Source organism: Vulpes vulpes, chromosome 5, assembly GCF_048418805.1.
Source record: "Vulpes vulpes isolate BD-2025 chromosome 5, VulVul3, whole genome shotgun sequence".
NCBI classification, from domain to species: Eukaryota; Metazoa; Chordata; class Mammalia; order Carnivora; family Canidae; genus Vulpes; species Vulpes vulpes.
In genome coordinates, this window is record NC_132784.1 from 123,186,476 (window position 1) to 123,209,339 (window position 22,864).

Below are 22,864 nucleotides of genomic sequence, written 5' to 3' on the forward strand. Positions count from 1 at the left end.
GTGGAGTCAGGACTCACCCTCATGTTAGACTTGTCTCCAGACTCTGGGGAGTGTCTGGGGTGTCTCTACAACCAACCCAGCCCAGCCTATCCTCGCCTGGCCCTCTTTGGAGTGAAAGTAAGGGAGGAATACATGGGTGGGAAGATCCTTGCAATAGGTAATAAAGCTTTGCAGTTCATGGTGTCACTATGGACCGGCAGTGGCAGCATCATCTGGGGGCTTGTTAAAAGGTAGACCCCAGCCTGCTGAATCAGAGTCTACAGTTCAACAAGATCCTCAGGTGAATCGGATGGTTACTGAAGTTTGAGAATCCTCAATTTGGGTTGCTATTAGCAGAAGTAACTGAAAATCCAATTCGAACTGGCTTACATAGTAAAGGAAATTTGTTGGCTTATGTAATTGAAAAGTGTGGCTGATGGAATGAGATTCAAGTGGGATCAGATCCAGAAGTTCTTAAGTTTTATTAGGGTTCTGGAACTCTTTTTGCTTATCTGGGCTTTTTTTTCCCTCCAAGCCTATCCCCGAAACATTATTTCATTTTATATTAATGAGAACAAAACAAAAATATGGAACAATGTATAAATAAATAAATAAATAAATAAATAAATAAATAAATAATAAATAAATAAATAAATAAAATAGCACTCTTTAGGGGAGGCTACCAAAATTTTTAACACAATGGTCCTTTAAAATTGAGACCCTTGGCTGCAAGTAAAATAAAAGGCTCACTCAAAACTTGTAGACAATAGGAAGTTTGTGATCTTTCATATCAAAAAGGCCAAAGGTAGGTCTGGTGCCAAGACTGACATGCCAGGGCTCCCTTTCTGTGCAATTCTCTGGCCTCTGCCCAAGCCCATCTGTGGACTCCCATCTTCAGACTGGAGCAAAACTGGTGAAGTTCCAGGAATCATATCCAGGCCTTCAAATATATAAAGGCCGAAAAAGGACCTCCTTTTCTCATGTCTCATCTTTAAGAATAGATAAATCTTTCCCAGAAATAACACAGCAGAGGCTTCCTGACCGCCCATTGTCCAGGATTAGGTTTCAGGCCCATGACAGAGAACTCTAGTTACTTCTGAATATCCATTCTCTGTTTTCTTTAGCAATATTGTTCTGATTTTATCTGGACATATGGCTAGCCAGCTAAAAGACTATTTCCCTGCTTCCCTTGCATCTATATTTGGCCATATGACTAAGTTCTAGTCAACTAAATGTAAGTAAAAATGTTATGTAGAACTCCTGGGAAGTATCCTTTTTGAAAGGGATGCAGCATCTTCTCTTACTGCTCTTCCATTCTGATTTCTGGAAAGCAAGCAAAATGGTTGAAGCTTTCATGGTCATCTTAGATCATGAGGATATGGATATACTCAAGGAGCTGGTGAAATAAAAATCTCAAAGAAGCCCGGGTCCTTGATGACTTTGGGACTTCCCATTACAAGTAATGGATGGTCCACCACTAGTTATGCAAGAAGAGAAAAGCTTACATGTTTAATTCACTTTTTAATTTGGGTTTTCATTAATCTTTGGTGAACCTAATTGTGACCAATGCACATGCCCATTCCTAAATCAATCACTGGCCAGAGGAAATGTTACCACTTGACTGAGGGCAAATGGATTTTAGGGAGGCAAATGATTACCACTTTAAATATTTATTTACTTATATATTAAATATTTCTATTAAAAATAAATTACTATGGGGGACTTAAGTGGCTCAGCCGATTAATCATCTGACTCTTGGTTTTGGGGTCATGGGATGGAGCCCCACATTGGGCTCTGCATTCAGTGCAGAGTCTGCTTCAGATTCTTTCTCCCATTCACACTTTCTCTCAAATAAATACATAAAATCTTAAAAAAATAAAAATAAAAATTACTATGGGGAGGCAGCCTTCTCAATATCTACATATGAAGCTGCCTTGTTGTAAGTGCTGTAGCATCTTAGTTACAAAACTTAGATGATTATTTCCTGTGAAGTGCAGAGTAATTATTTCCATTTAGATTCTAATGGGTATTTTGGTGACTTCTATTAATTTTCATGAAAAAATTCTCATAAATCAAAGGGTTACTCTCCAAAATTCAAGGTTTGGTTTTTTAATTGACATACTTTTACTTAATTTCAACACATATGACTTTATTAATGAAAACATTCTTTTAGCACATTTACTGCTCCACTGAAGGTGAGTCCCAAACCTGGTCTCTTTAATCCTTTCCTTAGATACCTTGCAGTTTTATACTTTGGGATGTGATTTTTTAAATAGACCATTTTCTAATTCCTTCAAAATCAAATTGTAGAGCAAGCTCTGTCTCGGTTGGGAGAGTAGAGTAGAACTTTTCCTTATAACATTTCTGTTCAAGAAACTATTCTCATTTACAAGGGATTCACAACTCATATTTCCAATTCCTTTAGTTTCCTTCAACTCTAAAATTCCAGATGAAATTACAAAGAGCCAAAGCTATCGTGAAAAGGCATATGATCCAAGCTCTGTAATATCTCACTGTGGTCTCAGCAATCCACTCCAATCAGGGTGTGGGGTTTGGGGTAACTAGAAATGCACAGGCTGTAAGTTAAGAGTACTCTAATTCCGTTCATTGGACATAATTAATGCAACCACCAGTAGCAGAAGACTTGTTCAGAGCCCAACTTTGTACTTAACGAGCTTTGCCGCTTTAGACCAGACATTCATTTCACATTTTCAAGCATCAAGTTTCCTCATCTATAAAATAAAGGCCCTGATTGTTACAAGATCTTTAAGTCTCCAATTCTTTTTTTAAAATTTTATTTATTTGAGAGCGTAAGAGAGGGAGCAGGAGCAGGGAGAGGGGCAGAGGGAGAAGCAGACTCCTCACTGAACAGGGAGCCCAAGGCAGGGCTAGATCTGTGACTCTGGGATCATGACCTGAGCCAAAAGCATATGCTTAACCGGTTGAGTCACCCACGCACCCCTAAGTCTCCAGTTCTGTGCTGTGCTCCAATTTTAAGGAAGACAATGGTTTATTTCTAAAATCCCCAAGAAGCAGAAATATTTCTTCTTTACCCCAAAACCAATTCCATGGCTTAATGATTCTGTGAGGCAGCTTTCTCGTTTCCAGCTTTATTAAGGTATAAATGACAAATGAAAATGATATATATTTCAAGTGTACAACCTGATTTCATTTACATTTTGAAATGATTACCACAATCAAGTTAACACATCCATCAGTGAAGCAGCCTCTTAAATAAAGAAGATATGACTGTCTCCTGTCTTCTCTGGAGTTTAAGGATAATCCACCAGGGACTCCTGGGTGGCTCAGCGGTTGAGCACTTGCCTTCAGCCCAGGGAGAGATCCTGGAGACCCGGGATTGAGTTCCGCATCAGGCTCCCTGCGTGGAGCCTGCTTCTTCCTCTGCCTGTGTCTCTGCCTCTTTCTCTCTGTGTCTCAAATAAATAAATAAATAAATAAATAAATAAATAACTTTTTTTTTTAAAAGGATAATCCACCAGCACTCTTCTTCTATTAACCCTTCACAAATTTTAAGCCAGTAAGTCACCATTCACCAGTCTTCTCCTTAGTGAGTGATCTTGAAAGTTCAGCCATTCATGTACTACCTTCATGCTTTGTGCATCATCTTTCTGGTTCTCTGCCTTGGTTATCATGTTCTCTATGTTCCTTCTTACTTAATTTTGGAGAGAATTTTTGTATAATCACAGCTTGATGAGGACTGTCTATGAGGACTCTGTAAGTCTTGCTTGGCAAAAACAGGTTAACTATGAAAAAAAAAAAAAAACCAACAACAACAACCCAGAAACCTACTGATTTTTAAAATAGGCCAGTAAAGACTTCATGACAAAGGCAACAAGCCTCACTTGGTATGAAACACTGAAACATTTGTTGTAGTAGCTGGCCATGACTTCCTCCCTTCCGTGCATGAGCAATATTAGTAGCCTCATGAAACATTTCTGCTGAATCTTTATGCACTTTACAGGTAGGAGGATTTTCCTAGGTTTAGTTAGGGCAGTGAGTAATGGAGGTCAACCTGGAATCTCCCACGACCTCAAAAGGAGAAACATGTCTCTAGGGCAAAATCAATGGTTTCTTTTACCTTTATTTAGAATAGTTTTCAAACCCTAGCAAGCCAAAGAATCACCCGAGGCTCTGGCTAAAAAGCTCATTTCTGGGCCTTGCCCAGGTCAAGACTAGAGCCTAGGAGTCCGCATTATAAAACAACTTCCCAGGCAGTTTTCAGACCCTAACTTTGAGACACGTGCTAAGGCTTTCCTTGGTCTATCACTGTGTTAGCTCAGTCTTCAATAACCTGAGTGCTTTTCCCGTCCTCTGGTAGGTGCCCCTGTAGCGGGATGTGCCAAGACCTAAGATTCAATATTCATGGCTCCAGGCAGTCTAGCACCTGCAGATGAAGCAAACTGGCAGCCTCTCTCTAGGAGCTCAGGGCTGGGAAGGCTTTGTGGATCCAGATCGGAAAGATCTGATGATTGACTGACTGATTGATATTTTTTGAAAGGTGGGTGGAATCACAGGGATCCGAAGTCAGGCCTGGTGGAGCTGAGGCTGTAGGCGCAGAGGCTGGAAAGGTCAGTTAAATCGCAGGCACTTTCTCCTCGGGCGGCCAGCTGTGACTCGAGGTCTTCATCGCAGCGACATGGGGACAGTCTCTTGTTTTAGGGAGAGTAACAAGGCGGTGTGGATGCTCCAGGCGGACGGGCTGTGGCGGGGCCGGGGGCGCGACCATCCTCACACCCTGAGCGCGGGGTGGGAGGCAGCCGGGCGGCCCGACTGGCCCGGGTTAGGCCCCGGGTTCTCCGGCGACCGTCCGGGGGAGTCCTGGGCTCCGCGTCGTGAGAGCCCCTGGGAAGGGCCCGCCCATTGCCTGGGCAGGACGGGCCCGCTGGGTCTCCGGGGAGCCGTCCTCGCGGGCTCCCCCTCCCCCCCGCGGCCCCGGAGCCCCGGCCTCCCCCAGGGCTCTCCTGCCGGGTCGCACCGACCGAGGGACCGAGCGTTAAAAGAAAAGAAAAGAAACAAGTAACCGGCGGCCCCACGTACGCAGCGCAGCCCCGCGCCCAGCGGGTTGGCGGCCTCAGCGCGAGCGGCCCGGGGCGGCGAGAAGGCGCTGGGCTCCCCGGGAGGAGGGCGGGGCGGGGCGGGGCGGAGCGGGCGCCGGGGGGGAGGGCGCGGGGGGAGGAGCGGGCGCCGGGGGGGGGTGCGGGGGGCGGAGCGGGCGCCGGTGGGGGGTGCGGGGGGAGGAGCGGGCGCCGGGCCGCCGGGGGGGGGGTGCGGGGGGCGGAGCGGGCGCCGGGCCGCCGGGGGGGGGTGCGGGGGGCGGAGCGGGCGCCGGGGGGGGGTGCGGGGGGAGGAGCGGGCGCCGGGCCGCCGGGGGGGGGGGGTGCGGGGGGCGGAGCGGGCGCCGGGCCGCCGGGGGGGGGTGCGGGGGGCGGAGCGGGCGCCGGGCCGCCGGGGGGGGGGGGGGGGTGCGGGGGGCCGGGCATGCCGGCGTTGCGGGCTGCGCCTCGGCGGGCGGCGTCGGGCGATGGCGCTGCGCCTGGTCTGCGACTTCGACCTCCGGAAGGACGTGCTCCCGGGGCTGCGGGCGCGGCGGGCGGCGTCGTTGGCCTCGGGGGCCCGAGGCGGCGGCCCAGGTGCGGGGGCGCGGGGGCGGGGGGGGCGGGCCGACGTCGGAGGGCGCCCGGCCGGGGCGCGCGGCTGCTGGTAGCGAGGCCGCCAGCCCGGGGCCCGCGTCGCCGCTCGGGGTCACCACCAGGGCAGGGGGGGGGTGCGGGAGCTGCGACGGGGCCCCCGCCGGCGACGGCTCCTCACCTGGGGGCTCGGCCCCCGCGGGGCTCCCGCAGCGTGGCTCGGGGCCAGCAGGCAACCCCCCCCCCCCAAGATGCCCAACAGCTGCGCCGTCTGTCCTCCCGGTTGTGAGGGGTGTCCGAGGGCACAGCGTCGGTGACTTGGGGGACACGCCCCTGCAGATGTGAGGCGCGAGGGGCAGGGGGCTGCTCCCGGGCGTGAGCCGCCTAGGGCCTGCCGCTCCGCAGAGCCGTCGAGGCCGCCCCCACCTCGGGACGCCCCTCCAGCGGGACGCACCCCCCGGGACATCCCCCCCAGGACACCCCAACCCCGGGACACGCCTCACCCGGGACGCCCCCACCCTGGGACGCCCCCACCCAGGACATCCTCACCCCGGGATGCCCCCACCCCGGGACATCCTCACCCCGGGACGCCCCCACCCCGGGACGCCCCTCCAGCAGGACACTCTCACCCCGGGACGCCCCCAGCCCGGGACATCCTCACCCCGGGACGCCCCCACCCCGGGACGCCCCTCCAGCAGGACACTCTCACCCCAGGACGCCCCCACCCTGGGACATCCTCACCCCGGGACGCCCCCACCCCGGGACGCCCTCACCCTGGGACATCCTCACCCCGGGACGCCCCCACCCCGGGACATCCTCACCCCGGGACGCCCCCACCCCCGGGACGCCCCCACCCCGGGACATCCTCACCCCGGGACGCCCCCACCCCGGGACGCCCCCACCCCGGGACGCCCTCACCCTGGGACATCCTCACCCCGGGACGCCCCCACCCCCGGGACGCCCCCACCCCGGGACATCCTCACCCCGGGACGCCCCCACCCCGGGACGCCCTCACCCTGGGACATCCTCACCCCGGGACGCCCCCACCCCGGGACATCCTCACCCCGGGACGCCCCCACCCCCGGGACGCCCCCACCCCGGGACATCCTCACCCCGGGACATCCTCACCCCGGGACGCCCCCACCCCGGGACATCCTCACCCCGGGACGCCCCCACCCCGGGACATCCTCACCCCGGGACGCCCCCACCCCGGGACGCCCCCACCCCGGGACGCCCTCACCCTGGGACATCCTCACCCCGGGACGCCCCCACCCCGGGACGCCCCCACCCCCGGGACGCCCCCACCCCGGGACATCCTCACCCCGGGACGCCCCCACCCCCGGGACGCCCCCACCCCGGGACATCCTCACCCCGGGACGCCCCCACCCCGGGACGCCCCCACCCCGGGACGCCCTCACCCTGGGACATCCTCACCCCGGGACGCCCCCACCCCAGGACATCCTCACCCCGGGACGCCCCCACCCCCGGGACGCCCCCACCCCGGGACATCCTCACCCCGGGACGCCCCCACCCCGGGACATCCTCACCCCGGGACGCCCCCACCCCGGGACGCCCCCACCCCGGGACGCCCTCACCCTGGGACATCCTCACCCCGGGACGCCCCCACCCCGGGACATCCTCACCCCGGGACGCCCCCACCCCGGGACATCCTCACCCCGGGATGCCCCCACCCCGGGACGCCCCTCCAGCGGGCCAGGCGTGAGGCCTCGGGTCACTGGGGCACCTCCTTCACACTGGGGGCGCTGGGTTTTATCACAGAGTTCCTTCTTTTTGGCTTCGATGAGGGAGCGAACAGTGACATTTGAACTTTTCCAGCATTAATCGAAACTTTAAAGTCGGGGAACTCTGATAGCGCGCATCTTTTTTTTTCCTTTTAGAGAAGTTTGCTGTAAATAATGATGCTTCTCAAGGCTTAAACTGGGCCCCGGAGCTTCCCTCCACCCCAGCGCCACGCACCTGGGAGGCCTTCACCTCCACGTGTGTGCGCCCCCTGCCTCACCCCTGCGCTTTTCCTTAAGCTCCGCAGCCCCCCCCCCCCCCCCCCCCCCCCCCAGGCTGTGTTTTGGAAGGGTTTACCCTCGGAGCTACAAGTCCTCGCCCTTGAACTCTGCTGGAAGTTTCCACTGCCTGCCTTCTACCTTCACACCATCCCATGGCTTTAGCAGAACTCTTCGTAGGGTTGCGTGTCTTGGCATGTTGGTTATTGGTTCCAAATAAGGAGTCCTGGTAGCTCAAGGCTTGGGTTTGCTGTAGTGTCCTAATTAATAAAGTTTTGCTTTTTTGGGAAAAAATTTTAAGTCTCCTAAAGAGGTTTTTTGGTTTTAAGATTTTACTTATTTATTCAAGAGACACGGCGGTGGGGGTGGGGCGGCGGTGGGCAGAGACACAGGCAGAGGGAGAAGCAGGCTCCATGCAGGGAGCCCGACGCGGGACTCGATCCCAGGACCCCAGGGTCACGCCCTGAGCTGAAGGCAGACGCCCAACCGCTGAGCCACCCGGGCCTCCCTACTAAAGAGTTTTTGAAGGTTTAGCTTTTTAAAATACACTGGTCTGCTTTCCACCACAAAACAGTCCTTCTGCCAAGTCTTCAGGTCATAGAGCTAAATGGCAGGTGTCTGCAAATGAAAAATTAGGTGAAGTGTGAAATGCCACAGTCGTACATTTCAATAATACATGTTGTGATTGAAAAGTTCTACGTGAACCAGTTAGGCTTTAGCTTCCTGGGCATTTCACTCCTCTGTGAAGAAGCATAAGCTTGTGTGTTGACATTCCGCTAAACAGCAGATGAACTTAGGTCCTCAGCAGATAAACCTGCTAGAAATACCAGCTTTTTTCTAATTTCGGTAGTATTTCGCTCTTTTCAGGGCACCTTGGCAAGATGATTAGCCCTGTCAGGCTAAGAGAATTGTTCCTCCTGATGATCACCAGTGGGTGGTAGCTCAAAAGAACACGGTTAATTCCTCTTCTATAATTGGTAGCACTGGCAGGGGAATCTGGGATTCTATTTTATGTCTAGCATGGCTGTGACTCCACACATTTGGCAAATTATTTTCCATTCAAAGCCTCAGCTTTTCAAATGTAAATTATGAGTAATTATACCATTGTAATGTCTCCTCTCTGCACATTTGCTATCTAGATTTGAAGCCTTAATATTTTCACATCAACAGACACAATTGAAGATTTTTTAGCGATGCTAAGTAATGCTAAGTATGACATATTCCTGGCAAAATAGCCAGGGAGCTGGGCTAAGTTCGCCCTGGAAATTCAGCACCTGTGAGGTAGTATTTTAATCAAGCAGGGTTTAAAGAGTAAGGAGGCCAGATTTGGTTACTATACATGCTTCTGGTTCGGAGTTGAACTTTGGGAAAATGATCTCTATCCTGGAATAAATGGAAAAAATATTTCTTTTAAAATTTAAAATGATGGGGCATCTGGGTGTCTCAGAGGTTGAGCATCTGCCTTTGGCTCAGGTCGTGATCCCAGGGTCCCGGGATCGAGTCCCACATCGGGCCTCCTACAGGGAACCTGCTTCTCCCTCTGCCTGTGTCTCTGCCTCTCTCTGTGTGTCTCTCATGAATAAATAAAATCTTTAAAAAAAATTTTTAATAAAAATAAAAACTAAAATGATATAGCAAAGAAAACTTTGACACCTGTAAGCTATAAAAAACAAAAACCAAAATCGTGTACCCACCTTTAAGTGGGCAGCCTGGGTGGCTCAGCAGTTTAGCACCGCCTTCGGCCCAGGTTGTGATCCTGGGGTTCCGGGATTGAGTCCCACGTCAGGCTCCCTGCATGGAGCCTGCTTCTCTCTCTGCCTGTGTCTCTGCCTTGCTCTCTCTCTCTCACTCTGTGTCTCTCATGAATAAATAAAATCTTAAAAAAATAGAACAGTATCAGGGGCGCCTGGGTAGCTCAGTTGGTTGAGAGTCCGACTCTTGATTTCAGCTCAGATCATGATCTCAGGGTCATAAGATGGAGTTTTGAGTTGGGCTCCACACTCCGTGTAGAGTCTGCTTGAGTTCCTCTCTCCCTGCCCCTCTCCACTTGTGCACATCTACATTCTCTCCAATCAGTCAATCTTAAGAAAATAATATCAAGACTTTTGAAGGCTTTTGCATCTCCCAATCTGATCCTATTTCTCTATCCTTCATCTCCCAGTGGTAACAGCCATTTAAACTTTGATCTTATTTGTAGTTTTAACCTATATGTATATCTCTCTGTGCAAAATACCACTTGGTCTTGCTTGTTTGTGAATTTTAAATGAAAGAATATTATTTTCTATTTTGCTTTTGTTCCTTCTCAGTATCCACGTTGACTGCTGTAGGTCATTAACTTTCACTGATGTGTAGTATTCCATTGTGTGAATATACAACAATATGGTGACCATGGAGATGTACTGCTTAGATTTCCTTTCAAGGAAGAGCTTATCCCAAGTGCTCTCAGGTGGTCAGTAGATACATTTCATCTGTTAGCCCCTTCAGGGATGGCCTCCACAGAGGACTTTCTCACCCAGTGTCAGGACATTTTGGGTGTGGCTCACATTTAATTAGGGATTGAAGTGGGGTATAAAGGCCTGGCCATTTTGACTCAACACAGAACAACTTTGACAACCCATTTCAGTACAAGAGACTCTCCCATGGGGGATTCCAACGTTACCCGAGGTTACTGCCTCTTGACTTCGCCCACTTCCTCCAACAGGTATTAATCCCATTTCACTGAACATTCCCTGGTAAATACCCTGGATACTAACGTGTCTCAGGGTGCTTCTGAACTTTGCTTATCCTTTTTCTAGTGGTGATATTTGGGAAGTTTCTGGGGTTTGCTATTACAGTCAGTGCTTTCACTTACTTCCTGGTGCATGTCTCCTGGTCGACACATGTACACGTTTCTCCAGGATGGATGTCTAACTGGAGTTTCTGAGTCAAAGGTTATGTACATCTTCACTTTTCCTGGGTAGTGCCCAATTGTTTTCCAAAGCTGTGGTACTTATTAACAATCCCATTTGTGGTGTAGAAGTGTTTTTGTACTCCGTGTCCTCACAGACTCTTGATATTTCCACATTTAAATTTTTGTTGAATGGGTGAGTCTAAATGTTACTGCATTGTGGTCTGAGGTTTAGCATCTTTCTATATTTATCGACCTTTCAAGTTTCCCCTTTTACGAGATGTCTGTTCATCCTGTCCATTTTTCTATTGTGGTTTTTTATATTGGTTTTTAAGAGTTCTTTATTCTGGATCCTAAGCCTTTGTTCATGGTATATATTGCAAATATTTCCTCTCACCCTGTTTCTTTCAGTTAGTAATGGGGTGCCTTTGATAAATGAGGGTTTTTAATTTTAATGTAGCCTAATTTCTGAGTCTTTTCCTTTTTGGTTTGTGCTTTTTTGAATATTTTAAGCAATTCTCTCCTATTTAGAGGTCACGAAGACATTTTCAAATTAACTTCTAAAAGTTTTGCTCTTTGCATTTTGTTTTTTATTCCATCAGGAATTTCCTTTTGTGTGTGACATGAGTTAGTAATCAAACGGGACACAAGAGCCTTCAAAAGTCTTGATATTGTTCTATTTTTAAGCTGGGTGTGGGTAAATGGTTTTGTTTCATTGTTATATATAAACTTACATGTGTCAAAAATATTCTTTTGTAAATTGTATTGGTTTTCTGTATTAATAGTTCTCATATTGCTAACCAGGTAACTCTACCTCTTCTCATTGACAGCAAAACCATTTCTGTCACGTATCAAGTTTCCACATATGTGTGGGTCTCCTTTCTTGGGTTCTTAATTTTGTTCCTTTTGTCAACTTAAGAGGAAAGCATCTTAACTGTCTTTATGATAAGTCTTAATAACTGGTAGAGTAAGCCTGTGCACCTTGTCAGTCGTCAGGACCATCTCTGCTATCCTATACCCTTTGCTCTCTCACATACATGTATTTTGGAATCTGCCTATCAGATTTGACCAAAAAGTCTGTTGGAATTTTGATTTGAATTGCAGTGAATCTAGACATCAACTTTGGGAGAATCAGCATCTTTACCATATTAAATCTTACAACTATGAATCAAGTATAATTTAATATTTATTTAGATCCTCTTTATGACTCTTAATAAGTTTTAGAACTTCTTCCATGAAAGTCCTACACACTTTTTGCTAGATTTATCTCTAGATTGTTGTTATTTTATGTTGCTTCCATAAATGGCACACTTAAAAACATCACATGTTCTAGCTGTTATTGGTATATAGCAATGCCATCGATTTTATATATTAATTCTTTATCCAGTGCTTAATCTCCTATTGCAATGTATCACTTTCAAGAAAGTAAGAAAAAAGTCTGTGGTATGCAAATCGTCTAAGGTTTAAGTGTCATATGTGCTTAAGACCAGAAAGGATGTAGATTTTCTGGTCTGTATTGTCTGCTTTGATTACTCTTGGACCTATGATACACCAGATTGCTTCATCTTTCAAAAACTGTCATCATTCATCTTTACTAGGGAAGCGATGTATTTTATCAGGTGACTGATACAAGAGTAATGTTTTTCTGTTGCCTCCTGTATACCGTCCCCACTGGCCGATTGTGGGGGCCTGGCATTGACATGTTGTTTTTCTTCATTGTTTCAGGATTCTCTTGCTACTGTCTTTTTCACTTTCCCTCCTCCTACCTTTCTAGCCTCCTTTTCTACTTCTCATATTTTTTGTTGCTTCTTAACTCATCACCCCATCCTTGCTTTTTTTCATTCTATTCAGAATATGGGTGTAAATCATATAATGATATTCACTATATAAGTTTAGGAATTATAATATCTGGTAATGTTGAGCCATGGACTTATGTAAATTATTTACAAATAGATATGTCATGGGTATAATCCTACTTTAGCACCTCCTGATCTATATATTAGAAATTAATTCCAATTTTTGTATAAGACTGTGAGACCACTCTCCCCACCTGCACTCTTCCTAGTATGGTCATTGGAAGACAAGAAATATTTTTATCTGGTTTTTGTCTCAAAGTAGTTGGGAACAAAATTTATACTTTTGGCAAACATCTTCCTATAAAGTGAAATCTCTTGTATTTGGCAAAGATCTTAAAATGGACAAGAGTATCTGACAAACCAGCTCTAATTTTACATGAGCTGTGACTTACCAACATCTTTAGTATTGGAGTACTGTCCTTTTTTTAAATAGGTTTACTTATGCACGTATCTACATTTTTTCTTCATGAGCTCTGAGGACACTGAACTGTAAAATTAAACCACATTTCCTCATTTGAATTGCTAAACTTCCTCCTCTGGACTTTCCAGTGATGAACTACTGGGAGAAGAGTCAGAGTGAATAAGCAAAGAGGTGATTGAATACTTCTTTTAAAAGAGTGTGTCTAAACCATGAGCAACTAACCCGGGGAGGAAGGGCTGATAGGCTAATAGTGTGTGGTGAGACACTGGTCTCTGGATTTCCAACATTGCCAAATTTGTCTAATTCAAATGTCCTTGAGATGAGAATCATGTACTTAACTACAGGATTATTTTAAGACTACAGTTATTACTACCTAACAGATCCACGAAGGCATTATCTTTATTATTTATTTCAACTTGGTCTGTCATGGTTACATTATAAGCTAGTCCCGGAAATGTTATCTAATGACTATTGTTTAATGTGTAATATGAATATGTAGCCCAGTGGTTCTCAACCCTGTCTGCACATTAGAATCACATGGGGAATTTAAAACACACACACACACACCTTGGAGACTGGGCTTCTCACTAGTGCAGGAAAATCAAGATATTTTGGGTAGGTCTTGGACATCTAGGTACTTTTAAAAGCTTCTCCCTAATCATTCTAACCCAAAGCCAGGGTTGGGAACCACTGGTTTAATGAAACAGGCATATATAATTTGTTGTCATCTGTACTTGGGGATTTTTTTCTCTTAATTGTTAGTGTTTTGAAAATAGATGTGCTTTTGCAAGTAAATTGAACTTTCTTAGCAAGATTTCTTGTAAAGGAGTTTCTTATCTTAGCTGAAACCTTTTAAGTGTACTTTCGAGAGGGTGTCTCCCAGTATCCCTATAATCTTGAAAGAAAAAAAATACTTCTCAAAATATTGACATATTGCATTCCAGAAGTTTTGAGTCATGTGCAGGATGAACAGAAACTCCCTGAAATTCTCTTGAGATGTCTACTAAGGCTACCTTAAAGGATTTTTCAGTAATTATCCCTTGTCTCATTGTAAGCATGATATGGGAAGCTTAGTTCATTCTGTTCACCTTTTTCTTGGTTTGAGATTAGTTTGTGCCACTTTTTTCTACATGATATTGGCCAAGCATCTGAATCTCACTAAAAATTGTTTTCTTGCTGAGTGAAATAAGTCAATCGGAGAAGGACAAACAGTGTATGTTCTCATTCATTTGGGGAATATAAATAATAGTGAAAGGGAATATAAAGGAAGGGAAAAGAAATGTTGGGAAATATCAGGAAGGGAGACAGAACATAAAGACTCCTAACTCGGGGAAACAAACTAGAGGTGGTGGAAGGGGAGGAGGGCGGGTATTGGAGGGGAATGGGTGGCGGGCACTGAGATGGACACTTGACAGGATGAGCACTGGGTGTTTTTCTGTATGTTGGTAAATTGAACACCAATAAAAATTAATTAAAAAAAATAAAAATAAAAATTGTTTTCTTAATACAGCAGCCTATAATTCCTGATACAGTGTGGATGAGATAGAAATAAATTTGTAAATTGTTAAGTGCTATTTAGCAGTAAGTTATTGAATCATTATTGTCCTAAGAGACTAGGTGATTATTTTTTCATCAGTGGAAAGTGTGTCTGACAGCTCAATAAACATCGAAAAGTATATATGCTGGTATTAAAATAAAAACAGCACTTCCCCCCCCCCCCCCCCTCCACTCCTAGAAGATCCAGGTAGCTTCTTTCTGTGAAGGATGGAGAAGAAGATGTCAGGATGATTCCTATATTTTCTATGAAATCTGCTCTTTGTCTTTTGAAATGTTTCCCACCCCCAATTCCAGTGCAGGGGTCCAGGTCACCAATTATCTTTGTTTTTTATCCTGTTTTCTTTCTTTTTCTTTTCTTTTCTTTTCTTTTCTTTTTTTCTTTCTTTTCGAGGAGGAGGAGCAGACAGAGTAGGAGAGACAGAGAATCTTAAGCAGGTTCCACGCCCAGCACAGAGCCTGATGCAAGGCTCTATCTCACAACCCTGAGATCATGACCTGAGCCAAAATCAAGAGTTGGTTGCTTAACTGACAGCTTCCCAGGTGTCCCCTATTTTTTTCTTTTAAATCAGGAATGCAAAGTGAAGTTTGCTCTAAGTTATAGGATAGTTTGCATATGTTTTGTCTGAATATTGGACCTTGTCATAGTCAACACAGTATTTTAACATCTAAAGCATTATTCATGTGTGGGGAAAATGAGTCAAGTTTAATCAATTTAATTTTGAGGAAATTGGGGAAATATGCATTTCTCTCCGGTTAATGATGATAATTATCAAAGCTGCATCCACTAATGTGTAAATCCTTTAATTGTAGAATTGAGAGAAATATACTAAATTTTTAGCTGAAAGTTGATGGTCAATTAACTTACAAGTTTTTGTTTTTTAAGATTTTATTTATTTATTTATGAGAGACACACAGAGAGAGGCAAAGACATAGGCAGAGGGAGAAGCAGGCTCCATGCAGAGAGCCCAATATGGGACTCGATCCCTGAACTCCAGGATCACGCCCAAGCAGAAGGCAGATGATCAACCGCTGAGCCACCCAGGCGTCCCACAAGTCAAATGTTTTGTGTAAAGAATCTTTTCTCTCTCTCTCTCTCTTTTTAAAGATTTTATTTATTTATTAGAGAGAACACAAGCAGGGAGGAGGGGCGGACGGAGAGGGAGAAGCAGACTCTCCCTCCCCACGCTGCTAATCAGGGAGCCCAAATCAGGGCTCAATCCCAAGACCCTAGGATCATGATCTGAGCCAAAGGCAGCCGCTTAACCGACCGAGCCACCCAGGTGCCCCAAGAATCTTTTTATCTTTAAATCAAAATATAGCTTTCATACAGAAAAGTACATAAATCACAAGTGTAGCTCAGTTGATTTTCACAAAGTGAAACTCACCCATGTAACTAGCACTCAGAGCAGGAAAGAGAAATTTAATAGAAACGCAAAGGTCTCCTTCATGCTCCTTTCCAGCAGTCACTCATCTAGCACCGTAGATTCATTTTGCCTGCTTTTGAAACTTATACATAAATTAAATGATATAGTTTATACCTTTCTTGGGAGGGGGAACAACCTGGGCTTCTTTTGCTCAGTTATTTATATTGTACATTATAGCAAGTTATTCATTATGATTATTGTACAATAGTCCATTGTTTGGATATCCCACAATATATTTATTCTTTCCTTGATGGATATTTTGGGTTCCCAGTTTGGCTATTATGAATCATAGTGCTATAGAAATTATTTGTGTCATTTGTCAAAATATGTGCATATATCCGTTGCAATATATGTACAATTCCTGAGCCATATATGTTCAGCTTCAGTAGCTACTGCAAATTTTCCAATCTACATTCTTGTTAACAGTGTATGAGAGTTTCAGTTGCTTCACATTTCTTGGCATCATATAATATTAAAACAATAAGGATTTGTATTGTAATCTTTAGGATAACTAATAAAAGAATAGCAAAAGAATGTATAATTGACAATAAGTAGGAGAATGAATTAATATGATTTTTGATTAAGCCAGAGGAAGGCAAGAAAAAACAATTGAGTCACATAGAATATAAATAGTGATATAATTGATAAAAAATCCAAAATATCAGTGATTAAATGTAAATAGACTATTCTAAAGGATATTGCTTATGTGTGTGTGTTTTTAAAGATTTTATTTATTTATTTGTGAGAGACATAGAGGGAGAGGCAGAGACACAGACAGAGGGTGAAGCAGGCTTCCTTCAGGGAGCCTGGTGCAGGACTCAATCCCAGGATCCCGGGATCACAACCTGAGCCAAAGGCAGACACTCAACCACTGAGCCATGCAGGCACCCCTTAAAAGATATTGCTTGTAAGACTACAGATCTTAGATATAAGGACATAGGAAGAGTAATAATAAAAGAATAGGAAAAAGCTGTGTAAGCACTAACCAAAGAAAGCTGATGTTGCTATACTGATATCAAAGTAAACTTAAAAGCAAAAAGAATTATTAAAGATAAAGGACATTTTGTAGTAAATAAAAGGGTTAACTTGTCCAGCTCCTGGCTAAAAAGCTATGTGTGATTTTTCAGGTGTAACCATATGCAATTGCGAAAGCTTTACCTGGAAGGTCTCATGGGGGAAAGCCACCCTCCCCAAACCAGACTTGGTGAATTGCCAGTGCACTGCAGTTCCTGAAGGGAGTTGTAGGCAAGGCTCAGGGCCCCCTGGCTAGACATCATCATATCCAAGGTTGCATTCTCAGCCCAGGTGCCTTCATTCAGGGGCCACTTTATCAAAAGCCATCAGCAGAGACCTTCTGAAGTACCTCTGCTGAGACTACCTCAGTAGGAAAAGGGGGGGAACCTTGAAGATAGTTCTTTTCCACTTTGACTCAGTACTTTTCCACTCTTAGGTCTTCTCCCTCTCCCTGCAGTGGTGTGGACTCTCTGAGCCCCGGAGTCCACACCACTGCAGGAGCCTTCTGTTGAGGGCTGCTTCAGCAGTGAGAGACTCCCCACCTCCCTGTTGATCTATCTGAACCCTCCACCAGCATGTCATTCCATGGGGGAAATGAACTGTGATGCTGGTGCCTTCTCTGGTATGGACTCTTGCTTATACTATCATAGCAAGTGTTAAAAGGCTTGACTGTAAGTTATGTTTTTATCTTATTGCAATAATCAATTACTCAGACACCAGGCAGTTAGTTCTACTGAGTTCCTGATAGGTTAATCCACCAGGAAGCAATAACAGTTCTAAGTTTTTATGCCTCTAACAACATAGCTTCAAAATACTTAGAGCAAAAACTAATAGATAACTTAAAATTTATTGAAGTATAGCATACACACAGAAAAGTATATGGATTAAGAGAGTATGGCTCAGTGGGTTATTGCCAAATGTGTTGTTGGGTATATCGTATGGCCAACCCATACAGCATTACCAGCACCTCAGAAGGCTCCTTTGAGATACCTCCCAATTACTAATCCTTTCCTCTTTCCTAAAGGTCACTACTCTTCTGACCTCTGACACAATAGATTAGTTTTGTCTTTTTTAAAACTCTGTATAAAAAAAATAAATAAATAAATAAAAAATAAAACTCTGTATAACAGAATCATCAGTATGTGTTCTTTCGTACTTGGCTTTCCACTAATATTTGTTAGATATGTTTTTAAACATTCCCTGTTGAGGCACCTGGGTGGCTCAGTTGGTTAAGCATCCAACTCTTGATTTCAGCTCAGGTCATGATCCCAGATCATGAAATTGAGCCCTGGGTTGGCCTCCATGCTGGCTGTGGAGCCTGTTTGAGATTCTCTCTCACTCTTCCTCTGTCCCTCTCCCTCACTCACGCACATGGTCTCTCTCTAAAAAAAAATAATAAATTTAAAAGTAAATTAAAAAAATTCCCTGTTAAGTATTAACTTGCTATTATTATCATTTTAGGTATTTTAGAAGATAATTATGAGAGCTTACGTATACTGAATGTTGAAAGAAATGGAAATATTATTTATACGTATAAGGTATGGTATGTCTGTATTCTTTTTTTATTGTGTAAGAAATAGAAATATTTGTACTATAAGGTATGTCTGTTCTTTTTTTATTGTGTAAGATATGTGTAACATAGAATTTACTACTTTAACCATTTAAGTTCTTTTTTTTTACAGAATTTTATGCTATATCTTACTGAGGGGTAATGAATAAGACTTGTGGCACTTAACCTTTTACATGACTCTTATTTTGTGAGATTAAATAAGGTGATTGAAATTCAGTCTTAATGTTTTCTTTTTTTAAAATAAGAACCATATACAATGTCTGACATAGTGCTCAAATTTTTAAAGTGAACAGTTCCATTTTGCAGAGGGAAAAATGCTAAGTGAAAGATGTTTAACCCTAATTAAAATGTAAGGATTTATCTCAGAAAATATTAAATATAATTCCTCAACATCATCTGTGTAGACTTCGGTATGCTCAGACTTTTGAGGCATTATTGTTTTCAATGTTAAGTGTTCTAAGGAATGAAAATGTAGCTTTACTGATAACTTTACTATAATAGTGGAACATGAAAGAATAATTTCAGTGGCTAGCTTGCTCTGCATATGTGTATTACTCTATTTATTTATTTGCTAAAATGCTATTTTAAATTGGGGCACTTGGCTGGTGCAGTCGGTCGAGCATGGGACTCTTGATCTTGGGGTTGTGAGTTTGAGCCCCATGTTGGGTATAGAGATTACTTTCATAAATAAAATATTTTTTAAAAAAGTAATTTTAAGTTGTATTCTATATGTGTGCTGCATTTAAAGAATTATATGATTCAAAAAGTTTTATTTACAGGAGTATCATGGACTTGTTTTAGCCACTCCCAATCTCTATCATATATATTGTCTTAAAGAAATAAACCCAAGTACAGAAAGATTTGCTCCTTTGCTAGATTCTACTACCTCCTAGAAAGGGTCCCCAGATTGAGCTGTACACTCTTAATCCATTTCACTCTTTAAGCCCATATTACTAGCTGACATAGGTTTGGTCCCTTTCTGACATGCTACCTTTAGCATGTACTTATTGGTAATACTGAGTACTTATTGGTAATATTGACTGAATTATTGCAGGTTTAAGATTAATAACATCCTAATTTCCTAATCAATGATATATAATACATATCTGGTTAATTTTTTTTAAGGATGATAAAGGAAATGTTGTCTTTGGATTATATGACTGCCGAACCAGACAAAATGAGGTAAAAATAAATAAATAAATCTTAGATACTCATTAGTTATTGCTTTTAGAGTTTTTTCTTCTTTCTGCCTCCTTTTTGTAGTGACAGATTCTTATTTAATTTTCTAAAAATTTAGTTTTTCTTTCTTGGCCTGCCTTCTCTCTTTTACCATCTCTTGATGCCATTATCTTTAAAGATAAATAAGTAAATGAAGTGTAAGGACTCCTGAACCAAAATATCACTTTGAGATTTAAGCAAAGTTGGCTCAAATCAATTATTCAATATTCTGTAGGAATGTAGGAAGTCCAGTGTCTTCTAAGATTTGTGAGCTCCCAGAAGTTTAGGATCTCCTAATGACCTCTGGTTATGAGTTCTGCTTCTCCTTAACCCTCATTTTTCTTGCTTCTCAAGGATCCAGATATAGAACTCAGCTTCCTTTTCTTAATTTTTCCCCACACCACCCACATAGGACATTGGTTGATATGACAAGCTTATCTAATTCTTGGTGCAAATGTGAGGGAGTCATTTTGTGTCTAGGTAAAAACAACTTACAAACATTAAGGGAGTAAGAAGTCTATAAATGTACACTGACACAGAAGGTTCTCCAAAATATACTGTTATGTGAAAAAAGCAAGTTGCCAGAATAATATATTTATGTTTTAAGAAAACTATACCATATATATATGTGTAAATATATATTAAAAACTTGTTTAAAAAAGATCGGGAGGCTATCGAATAAATTACAAACATGTTTCCTTTTGGAAGGGAGTTCATATGGGGCGAGCATAGTGGAGAGCTTTGACTTTTTATTTGGTGGTGTTTCATGTTTTAAACACTGAGACTATGTTCATGTGTTATTTTATAATTAAAAGGGTAAAACACTAAAAGTTAAGTGTATACATCCATGATTCTTCTTGTAAATTAGAATGCCTCAGAGCAGGAGTCCAAGGAAACCAAAATGTCTCACATGAATTCAGAGCCTCCTTATTCACTCAAAGTTCACTTTTTCTAATCAAGCATTTCATGGCTTTTCAAATTTTTCATCAACTTTGGGCCATAGGATTTTAGTGTGTTCTCAGTGCTTTTTTTTTTTTTTTTTAAATCTGCAAGTACTAATTACCTTCCTAATACTCTCGCTATGAGTTGTTTTTTCTTAACCTGTTCTCTATCGAGGTCTAAGACTCTTCATCTTTTCTTACCCTCTGAAGGTATTCTAAGAGAGTTTGCCTAATATAACTGTGATTGTCTTCATTTCCTCAATTTGCATATCATATCCTCCTTCTGCATGACCATTTTCATTTTCTTTAATATTTAATAAGGAAATGGAATCTTGCAACACTTCAAACAGCAAGAAAATTATTAAAAGGGCAAGTAAAAACAGAAGATTACTTTGCCAAGGCTCTGAATATGAGTTTTATAGGGGATGGGCTTGATAGTCTCTTAGACATAGTTAATGATATCATAGTTAAGTAACTTGATTAAAACTTTACTTGTTTCAATAATTATAATAGCTGACATCTAAGTGCTTATTAGGAGTGGCAGACATTGTAATAAGTGCTTTGTATGGATCATCTGACTTGATCCTTCTAAGGATTTCATGAAATAGGTATTATGATTTTTATTTTACTGATGAGAGAATAGAAAAATGAATAACTTGTCCAAGGTTACACAGCTAGTAAGTGGCATCATCAGAATTTGATCCTACATCTAGCCTGTCTCCAGGGTCTAGGTTCTTAGCCACTAGATCATGTTGCCTCATGGTTAAGCTTCAGTGCCAACTATGGCCTACAGTTGGAAACTTCTTTCTTAAAAAATAATCTGAAACTTCTCAGTATGGATAAACTGGTTAATTGATGGTTCTTTAATAGAATGTCTTGCCACCATGATACCTGTTTCAGAGCTAACTGGGAATTTGAATTCTAAAATTGTTCTTTAATACAAAACTCCAAATTAAAAAATAACTTTGTTTTAATAGCATCTCTATACATTTGAGAAAGACTTGCACGTCATCAGTTGCTCTATCAACAGTGAGAGAACTTTGCTTGGTAAGTTGAATTCTTTTATTGCTACATGTCAAGAAGTAAACTACATTTGTTAAGTTTCAAAGTATTGGACCTTTGCAATATTTGACTATCCTATACCAATGATTTTCTGGGAAAAGATGCTCTTGGGAGATTAATTTCAAAATATAAAAGTCTACTTACAAAAAAATAATTTTTTTCTGCATTACCTTAATCATTCACTGACAGATTCTTGAAGCCCTTAACTTTTTTCAGGTATAAAGTGGTAAACTAATCAGCCACTGCATGGATTCTTTGTTAATGGATTATTTTTTCTTTTTTCATTAGCTGCAAGTTTAGTTCATTCTGCTAAAGAAGGAAGAAAGAATGAGCTTCAACTAGGTATGACATTTTATTTTTTAGTGCCTATTGAAAGATGAAGATTTATTAACCACTAAGTCGAATTTAAAACATCTTTATGAATAGCTTTTATCTCAGAATGAAAAGGCAAAGGCCGTGTCAAGCATGAAAACGTTTTTTAAATTATTTTTGAAGTAAACAAAGTACAGAAAATAATGTAATAGTGAATAGAAGTATTAGAAAGCAATTAGCACTTGCAGACAGAGCAACACTGAGGAAAAACTAGAACCCTATGATCAGAAGCTGGTGTAAAAGGCTGGGAAGGGGGTGGTATTCCTTCAAGAATATCATTTTTTTTTCTTACATCTGGTAAGCAGTTAACTGATACATAATATATTGTGAATAATCTACCAATTCTAAATAAAAATTCTCGTTTGTCAAGGCCCACTTTATAATTTATTGTCTTTGTAATAGTCTTTCCTTCTTTTTAACATTCCATATCCCCCATCTGTCCAGAACTCAGCAAGTAAGTGCATGGAGTGGGTCAGGCACTTTGCATGCCGCTGTGGATAAAATGTTATGCAAGACAGGTGTGGCAGTTGCCCTCGTGGTGAGCTGTTGAGGCTGGTGGTGGGCGGGGTGTGCCATGGGGCATCATCCCATCTTCAGTGGAGGGTAGTAAGCCCCGTCGGACCAGTTTTTCAATTTACTGAGAGAAGTATGGACCTTTACATAAAATTTTGTTAAATGTTGGCTCAAATGCTTTTAAAAAATTCTACTTGTTGCCCTTATTGCCTACTTATCTACTTATTGCCCTTATTAAAAATGCCTTGTTGGCCCTTATTCCTTTTAGCCTCAAGAATTCCTTATGCTGGTAAACCCAATAGAACCTATATTCCTTATGTGATGTTTACCAACTATGCCTAATTGTGCTGCAGAAAAAATGGTAATTATGTACATTATAAAATA

General features: G+C 43.1%; 1 protein-coding gene across 13 annotated transcripts in view; it reads left to right on the plus strand.

Annotated features, from left to right (window-relative positions):
• Positions 1-4,540: 4,540 nt before the first annotated feature.
• GSAP (gamma-secretase activating protein) overlaps positions 4,541-22,864 on the plus strand; it is an 85,225-nt gene continuing 66,901 nt past the window's right edge. For 10 of the 13 annotated variants that reach the window (XR_012001837.1, XR_012001838.1, XR_012001839.1 and 7 more), the window contains exons 1-5: positions 5,462-5,630; positions 18,266-18,342; positions 19,500-19,556; positions 21,511-21,580; positions 21,884-21,937. Coding sequence is in view for 6 of the 13 variants with exons in the window: in XM_072759892.1 (XP_072615993.1) it covers positions 5,522-5,630; positions 18,266-18,342; positions 19,500-19,556; positions 21,511-21,580; positions 21,884-21,937 (367 nt within the window). In the remaining 7 variants the exon portion in view is untranslated. Of the gene's footprint in view, positions 4,569-5,020; positions 5,034-5,461; positions 5,631-18,265; positions 18,343-19,499; positions 19,557-21,510; positions 21,581-21,883; positions 21,938-22,726; positions 22,842-22,864 lie in introns of those variants that run through there. The other 3 variants (XM_072759899.1, XM_072759901.1, XM_072759900.1) reach the window with 3 other exon arrangements.